This window comes from Tachypleus tridentatus, chromosome 8 (genome assembly GCF_004210375.1).
Source record: "Tachypleus tridentatus isolate NWPU-2018 chromosome 8, ASM421037v1, whole genome shotgun sequence".
Lineage (NCBI taxonomy): Eukaryota > Metazoa > Arthropoda > Merostomata > Xiphosura > Limulidae > Tachypleus > Tachypleus tridentatus.
The window spans coordinates 1,913,065-1,922,685 of NC_134832.1; the positions used below are offsets into that span (position 1 = coordinate 1,913,065).

General features: G+C 30.6%; 1 protein-coding gene across 1 annotated transcript; it reads left to right on the top strand.

Annotated features, from left to right (window-relative positions):
- Positions 1-8,904, top strand: LOC143224077 (solute carrier family 35 member G1-like). Its single transcript, XM_076452541.1, has 2 exons — positions 1-70; positions 7,573-8,904. The coding sequence occupies exon 2, from the start codon at positions 7,584-7,586 to the stop codon at positions 8,514-8,516; it is 933 nt and encodes a 310-aa protein (XP_076308656.1). The 5' UTR covers positions 1-70; positions 7,573-7,583; the 3' UTR covers positions 8,517-8,904.
- The last annotated feature ends 717 nt before the right edge of the window (positions 8,905-9,621 follow it).

The following is a 9,621-nucleotide window of genomic DNA, read 5'->3' on the forward strand; positions in this document are numbered from 1 at the left end:
TTTTGTCTTGGTGTTGCTTACATACTACATCATTTTGTTTTTATTCCAGCCTCTCTCTCTCATAATTCAAGTAAGTATCAAAACGCCATGCTCAGTAGTTTTTCTAATACAAGAAACTTTTTATTATTCACATTAGTTGATTATTTTTACTTTTACCTACTGCTTTAATGGCAAATATTCAAAATGTTTTAGTAAGGTTTGATGAAAATCTCACTACTTTTACATTCTTTTTAGGTGTATTTGAAATTCGTGGTTTCATTCTTGAATATTTGTTTTTGTGGATGTGAAGTGAAACATCTTAAACTGAGAATTTATTAAGGTAATATAAAATGTTTTATTAAATTTTACTGCTTGAGAAGGTACTAAATCCTGAGCACCAGATAATCTTAAACAGTGGCTTCCATTAGAATGTATGTGTAAACACAAACCATTTCAACTTACCAACATCAAACAAATTGTAATTCCACCAGTCCATACGAATTAGCTCAAAACTTTACTGACTAATCAGATGAAATAGTTTTAATCCGCATTTGACATAAATATTTTGTATATTAAATAATATTTATTTTGTTCAAAACAATTTTAGCTCGTATTTAAATATATTATCTAATTTGATAAACTATATCTAGAGTTTAATATTTTAACACAGAAAAACAAAATAAAAATAATGAAAGAAACAGGACTTTTAGTTTCGTTAGTATGTATTGTTACGGGAACACGCTATTTAAAAATATGTGATTTTCCACAAAGCCTTTGTCAGAAGAAATTTAGAAAACTTACCGTCGAACCTTCATTACTATATAGGTACTCACCTGATGATTCAGTGTATTTCAATCAATAAAGGATTTGTTTTCTTGCAAATTTATTATTGACGTTAAGTGGAATGAGGGAACTTTTTTCGAATGGATAGCTTATAATTAAGTAGGAAGGAGTCTGTCATGTTTACAAGGACTATGAACTCAGCTGTAAAGTAAGGTTTAAACCAGGACTAAATAGTGTTGAGGGCGAAGATAAACAAAACGAAACAAAATTGAAATGTAGAGAAAAGTTTAGCATAGGAAACCAGTACACAAGTAATTATAAGAATAAGCTTAATGTTTACTATTGTAATGCTAGATGTATAAGAAATGAAACAGGTGATTTTAGGATATAGAAGATTTTGATATAATGGGAACACTGAAACATGGTTAAACGCAGATGACTTTGAAGAAAGGAATTTCTTTGAAATACATGGTTATGGGTTATTTAATAGGGACAGAGTAGTAAAGAGAGGAGCAAAAGACTGGGTGTTAAAATCAAAGTACGTTGAGGATATGTCACTCAAATGTGAATTAACTGAGCTTTCAGTAGGTTGTTCCTGGAAAATTTTGTTTAGTTTTATAAATGAAATATGAAGAAAGAAAAAGAAATAAATAAAAATAGAATTAACACGTGTCACGTAATATTGAACTAGTTATGAATTTTATGTTGAGACACTATATAATGTAAACTACTGCATATAGATTTTCAGTTTTCTCTATAGATGCTATTATTTATAATTAAAACAAAGTGTTTTCAAAGTTTTATCAAATGGTTTGTTTTATGATTACGAAAAATATTATATTTTTATAGTTACACATATTAAGGAGATTGTAGTATGATTAACATAACATATTTATTTTATTTTAAACTTCGAAGTTTGAACATTTAGTGGTCATCTGACATTTTGAAAAGTTTCACACATACAAGAACAGACTTAACTATAGAAACCTGGATATGAAATGTTACTCATTAGCCGCCATTTTATTTACACATTTCATTGGATATATAATCTTCTTTTCTTGTCTAAATTTTTCAGCAAAGAACCTTGTGGCAAAGTACCATATTATTGTATGGTATGTGTGCTATAAATTAAGGTTAGTATCCAGTGACCAGGATACTAAAGTAAAGTTTGATGTACTGAAACTTTAATATATCTTCTTGCTCTATACGATTAGTTTTACATGATCTCTAAAAAGTGACCTTCCATGATCACAAATATTTAATATTGCAGGAACCTGCAAGTCAAATGAAAAAAAAATTATGAAGACGAACACCCGAGTAACAAATTATTTGTTTAATCTATTAAGATATTACACTTGTAGTCAGTCTGCGGTATTTATATCCACTAATATCCAGAGAGCACGTTGCTAGAGTCATAAAGTAGCACCAGGGGGCATGTTGATATGATGAGCGTGCAAATATTTCGCGAGTGAACTACTACAGCGGACAATGTATCATCAGCTTTATAATGATAATTAGAGGTTTAAAGCCAGAAATTTAACCTAATTTGCTTAACGTTGTGTTCACATTTATCAGTAGTGAAATTAATTTTATCACTTTTACTTTATAAAGTCCCCCGCTGGTACAGCGGTAAGTCTACAGATTTACAATGCTAAAATCAGGGATTCGATTACTTCGGTGGACTCAACAGATAGCCTGATGTGGCTTTGCTATACTTAAACACACGCACATTCTTTATAAATCAGACATTAAATCTACTTATCTAATCTTATCAACTATACAGGTTTTGTTTATATATTGTGTACATCTTACAAATGCAGATAATTCTTTCATAGGTAGAGAGAACTGTATACAAATTTTAATATCTTTCAAATAATATTTACAGTTTTCATTTATATATTTAATTGTATTATACTTGTTTTACAAAGGTAGACAGAGTTTCTATCAGAAGATGGTTCTTACTAAGGATAATGCCGCTATGACTGAAGGTATTTCTTGAAATAGATAGTTAAGTTGGGAGACGAGTCCGTTGTAGGGTGTCTCGAAGTGTCTCAACAAAGGATTACATCACTAACATATTTTAATGAGACAGTTATTGGAATACAGTATATTGTAAATGCTACTTTTCATCACGCATGTATTATCCATTATTGAGAATTTGTTGCAACACAATGGACTATCTGTGCTCTGCCCACCACAGGTATCGAAACCCAGATCTTAGCTTTGAAATTCTCAGATATACCGCTATGCCAATGAGGAAAGAACAAGTATATACCAAATATATTACATTGGATTCTAGGGCAGTATTTTATAAACTAAGATACATTTTCCGAGTGACTCTGTCTGACCTTTTTATTATTTGCTATATGTCACACACACTCTAAGAAGGTTTTGTTGTAAACTATAATGAACTTAATGAAACACAAGAATTGTATATTAACGCTTTACTTTATAAAGTCTCGCATACTGAACTGAGAAGAACAAATCAACTTAACAACTAAACTTGAAGTTATTGTATATTATTTAGAGATTTGAATAAGTGTCCCTTTCAGGACGAATATATGTTATATATTAAAAACAGAAGTGAAAAATGTGGTATTAATGAATCAGTGAAGTGTTCCATACATGAAGTGGCTGATAATTAAAACATTATGTAAGGTAAATTATTCATCATAATATTTCCCTCTTTCAAATAAGCAGCCCGGCAAGACCAGGTGGTTAGGCCATTCGACTCGTAATGTGAGAGTCTCGGGTTTCGAATCCCAGTTACACCAAATATCGCTCTTTTAACCGTGAGGGCATTATAATGCGAAGGTCAATCCCACTATTCGTTGGTAAAAGAGTGGCCCAAGAGGTGACGGTGGGTGGTGATGACCTTATGAAACATAAGGGAAGTTCCCTAAAGCGATTCCAACTAAAATTATCATAGAAACTCTACAACACGAATCATGGACTTGAAATCTGTAACTAATTTGGCTGTTCCTCATTATGCTGAAACTTCGAATATTAGAACAATTCCTATCATTTAAAAATGACGTGTTTAATCACAGCCTAATATGATATCATTAGTATACGTAAGCATAAATCAGATGCTTGTCAAATCTCACTCATACTGAAACATTTAGTAATAAACATCAAGTTAGAAAAAGTGACTTGATCTACAATCTTTCACTATAGATTTGCATATTGCCTACTACTGAAGCTTTTAAGAATAAGATGTGTGAAAGTTCCTGTGAGAATATTTAAATTTTGTTGCTTCTTATAATAAAAGACATGGTCTACAGGTAAAGACGATTACACAGGCCTACGAATTTAAACTTCATAAAATTGTTTTGATTTTAATAACGAATTTTTTCCATAATTCAGCAACACAGATAAAAAAAAAGAGTATTCATTTTTTCTATCGCGCAAGGTTGTTTTTTTTTAAATCGGGATGAATAAAAAACTCTTACTTGAATAAAATTTAGAATAAGTTTACCAGAGATATAACCACAAATATAACAGAATACGTATGGGTCATTTACACAACCTCTTCTTGCCATAACAACAAATAAAGAATATTGAAAAGAAAAAATAACCTAAAAGTGAATGCATAAACATATAATGTCCAGAAATGACACGTCATGCGGCCTGTTAACCAATTATATACTGGCGATGTGATTCTCTTGAGTTCCAAAACAATCTATAAGACTCTCACGTTTCAATTGGTCTAGAGAAATCTATAGCTAAAATTTGTCAACAGTTTAAGTATAGCAAAACGTGACTTGATTTTAAGAGAAATGATTCCCTTATGTAAAAGTGCATATGAGATTATGTGAAAAGTCAATATATAATAGAGAGAAAAGGATATCATTTTCGGATTCAACATACGAACATTACTGTAGAACGTATAAGCATTTGAAGACAATAAAATTATTGTCGGACTGTGTTATTTTACCTTGTATAAATTCACTTGATTTGTTCTGAAAGTATAAGAAGGCTATCTGCTCTGAAATGGCAAACATATTTGTTGTGATATGGATTCGAACTAGCGACCTGGAGTCGAGTGCCTTAACCACCTGACCACCATACATTGCTTAAATGTATTACATTTACTATTTATCAATATATAATATATTTTACAACAACAATGTAAAATCACAAGCCTGACAAGCAATCTAAAAAATTTATCAACAAAACTTCTAGATACACAGCTACATTATAAATATCTTAACGTATTAAATACTTAATTAACATTAATCTAACTTTTGCATATTATGTTCATATAACTATTTCAGTTAGGGTTTATTTAACATTATGTGAAAAACACTGAACGGGTCTCGATACTTTTTAATATAGATTTTAAAACATAGTTACATTAGAATATGATATATTTTATTATTTGTTTGTTAGTTTCGATCAGTGTACAGTCATAAAGTTACAGATTTTTATTAAGCACAGCCGACGACTGATAAAAGATCAAGAGTTAAATAATTATGTGTATAACTTAACATTATATGATAAACTCGAGAGGCGAGTTTCACATGACAAATAAACATTTAAGACAGCTACTTAAACATAGACGAGACAAAGAGTGACATTCAGCTAGAAGTACTTGAAAATTCATATTCATTAACAGCATAAATAAAGTTGGTCTTACGACTACTACAGTCAGGTCTCTGTCATATAAACAAAACAAGAACTAATATATTTATCTGAGATACAACTACACTGATAATAATTGTAAGAATTATATAAATTTCACACAGACATCGAGAAATTGTCAAAGAATGTGTTAAATACTGTTATGTTACATCATTATACCACTGGAACAATGAGTGAGGTGAATACCAAAGTGGGTAATTTCAGTGTAGTGACACACTTTTACTTTTTTGATATTCTAACAAAAGTTACGATAAAAAGAGACTTACTTATCGATTTACAAGAAATCTGTTCATAAAAGGCATTAATTTAAATTAACAATATAAGCATGTCAAACTTTCACATAGGCCTGGCATGGTCAAGCGTGTTAAGGCGTTCGACTCCCAGTCGCACCACACATTCTCGCCCTCCCAGCCGTGGGGGCGTTATAATGTGACGACCACTATTCGTTGGTAAAAGAGTAGCCCAAGAGTTGGCGATGGGTGGTGATGACTAGATGCCTTCAATCTAGTATTACACTGCTAAATTAGGGACGGCTAGTGCAGATAGCCCTCGAGTAGATTTGCGCAAAATTCAAAACAAACAAACAGACTTTCACCAACATGCTCAGATTTATCTTCACGTCTGTTATAATTAAGCTAGTATTATTTTTACCGTGTAACGTCATAGTTTTAGTGCTTACATTTTAAATGTCAACAAAATCGTTATAAGATTCACTAAAAATAGTAAAGATCCAAGACCCGCAATAAAAAGGGTTATGACATTTAAGATGAACAAAATTGTTTATTTACAATAAAAGGAGATAAAAATAAACTTTTCAGGACTTTACAGATAACATTCTTAGTATCTGCAGCAAAATAAGAGTTACATCATCCTTAAGTAAATAAGCAGCATTAACGATAATTTAACCAAAACAAACTACACACATAGAAAGTAAAATACTAAACAAAAACACTATATATATATTTAAAAAGTGCAATTTGAAAGAAGACTAGGTGTCATTCAGTGTTGGTGAAAGTTGTCTGATACGGAGAGATTTTAATTAGTAATTCCAGGCCAGTGTTAGCCCCATAAAAAATAGTAAATTTTTTTTCAAAATTTTAGTTCATTTCTTGCAGCTTCGTGTTTCAGTATGACAATATTCAGTTCAGAGACTCTGTGGTTGTTTTTTTATATGCTCATGAAAATAGGAATGAAGTTTTTGGCGATTTTTTAACCTTATGTTCAAATTAAGTCCTATTAAAAGGCTGGTTTGTTGTTGTTTACTGGTGGAGTGTGTTAGATGTCTAAATTTGTTATCATGTGTTTAATTTTCATACCAGGAATAAAAAAAGAATTTAATCGTTTTGTTAAGCTTATATTTACATATTAATCATTCACAAATTTAAGTTGAAGACATGCTAAATGTTTTTATACACGATAGCTTTTGGATAGGTCAGTTGGTAGAACATTTTTATATTAATTATAGGCCCTGGGTTGAAGACCTCAGTCTTGGAATGTTTTACTTGCCCTAAATGTTTTACAAAGTTTATTTTCTTTGATTCATAAAACGAAGTAAGTAATAGTAATTAAAATGCATAGGTGAGTCTGTTTAGACTCTATTGGTTTAGCTGGTTGGAATTCAATCAGCCCAGCAATTGTCATGTCCATAACAGCATAAAGCTTCACATCCACAGTTAAAAATCCTTATGGGAAAATGAAGAAAAAGAGGCTGTTTCTACTCTTTTTTTTTTTTACTTCAGTTTGTAAATAATTAACTTTGTTAACCAAAGGTTCGAGGTTCAAGTTTAATCTCAGAGTTTTTTTTCACTCATTGACTTTTTTTTGGTTAAAATAATGTTCGCTAGAATGTTTATTTTTATTGATTCATAATTTGAATTAAATGTACGTTTTTATTCTCTGGGTAAATACATATATACATATTGATAAAGATTTTTTGTCTTAATTTATTAGTTACCGTTTGTAAATTTTTATCGATGTACTGGTCTCAACTTGAATCTTCTAATATAATTTGGTACTCACTTAAAATTATTACAAAATAATTCATACTTGCTTTGGTTATTTTGTTTACTCAGCACGTTATGTAAAATATATTATTAAAACATAATTGTGTTAAACTCATATTCTAAGACAATATAATTATTCTCTTTCCCTTCCTGTTTTTTCAAGGTGTCAACCAAATGGGCTGTGGACAACAATATCATGGAATTTTACTGATATTACTATCAGGATTTCTAGATGCTTTTATTGGTGTTTTGGTACAATCTATTGAAAACAGATCTTTTATGAACATCATGGGCTTATCTCAGGTAGTCCGAATATTCCTTCTCCTGCCTCTGATTATCCTAAAAGATGTTAAACTCAACCACAAACGCAAAACTATTCTGTTGACCTCCATCCGTTGTCTGACTGGAGCGTTAGGAGATACTCTTCTCTATTACTCCTACACTCTTTTAACGCTTGGAGAAGCCACTGCAATTTATTCTACAAACCCAGTTTTTGCTAATATTTTTGCTCTTCTGATATTCAAGAGTTCTTTTAGATGGTCGAATTTTGTTTCTTGTTTCCTTTGTTTTGTTGGAGTGTTCATTATCTCTCAACCACATTTTTTATTTGCAGCAGATGAACAATTTACTTTTAGTTACAAGGGAATTTCTGTTGGTTTAGCTTCCTCTTTACTGGATGCATTGTCTTATAATATAAACAATATGTTAGGTGTTGTTAATTATCTTCTTCTTACAATGTATTTAACCATAAACATGATTTTATTGTGGATTTTTTATTTGATAAGCGATCGACATCTCCTCGTGATTGGATTTGCGGATTGTTCCTGGACCAATTTCTACATTTCTATTATAGGGTTAGCTGGTTTGTTGACTGTCCTTTCCACAACACGAGGTTATCAACTTGTTGAAGCTGGCCCAGGCAGTATAGCTAGTTGTACTGTCATTGTATTTGGTTATATTTTTCAACTCTTTATTCAGAATTCTCCAGTACGAGTCATGAGTATTGTTGGAGCATTATTCATCACCATAGCTGTTCTTATTTCATCATTGAATATAATAAATGAGAAAAACAATACATTCAAGCGCATGACTGAGGACATTAACTAATCAACAAGATGCAAGAAAAATAGAAGAAATGATACTTTTGAAGAAGATATTGATCTATGTGAACTACATTCTTTAGTTAACTCGAGTTTAACACTACAAGAAGAAGGATATCTATGAGAATGAAAACCCCAAATTTATTTCATTGTTTTAATTTTTCATACTCTATAATTTAATACTCATTTCTTTTCTCGATATTTATATGTTTAAAATTTGTTATGAGAGAAATATCATCTAAACTAACGCTAGAACCACTGTATGTTCTGGTCGTTGTTAGTGTTACCTTTAAATGTGTTATAGCTTACATGAGCTGCTAATAAATTTTTGAACTGCTTCTAATATCTTAGATTCTTATTTTTGATTTTCATCGATATATTTTCTTTGTAAATTGAGGGTCAATAAAATATTATTACAAAAAAGTTTTGCAATCGCATTTGTATAAGAATAAGCAATGTGTTTAATATTCACACAAAGAGTTCAAATTATGAAACTTTTATAGCTAAAAAATTAATATTCTGTATTAGGGACTGAAAGTTCCTTAATAGTTTCTCACAGTTTTCATTTCGCAACTTAATTATTACTCTCTGTTAATCATAACTAATATTTCTTTTACCTTTAATTATTTTTCAACCAGTATTTTTTCTTTTGATTTTCTTGAACAGTTGAGGACGTTTTGAGAAAAAGTAATAAGATAAAAGCCTGAAAGATTTGGGCTGTAAAAAAATCAAGTATTGTGATAATTTTAATATAACTAAATTCTTATAAAAGAAATAAAATATTCTCAGCAAGAACGTGCTTACTGCTCAGAAGATATACAATGTTTTTATGATAGAGACCGTTTCTGAAATACAAGGTGATCGAAAATGTAAGCGACATGTTTTAAATGAGACAGTAACGATAATGAATTTTTGGTTTGTAGTGGATGAAGAGTATATATATATATATGTGTGTGTATAATAAGTGTAATTACTTCATAATATGAGCGCCCGTGAAATATGGCACTATGACATGACAAGATTAGAAGGCTAGACGCATCCTTTGGTTAGCAGAGATGAAACATTTTGTTATAACTAGAGACAATATCGTATGATTTATGGAAAATATCATT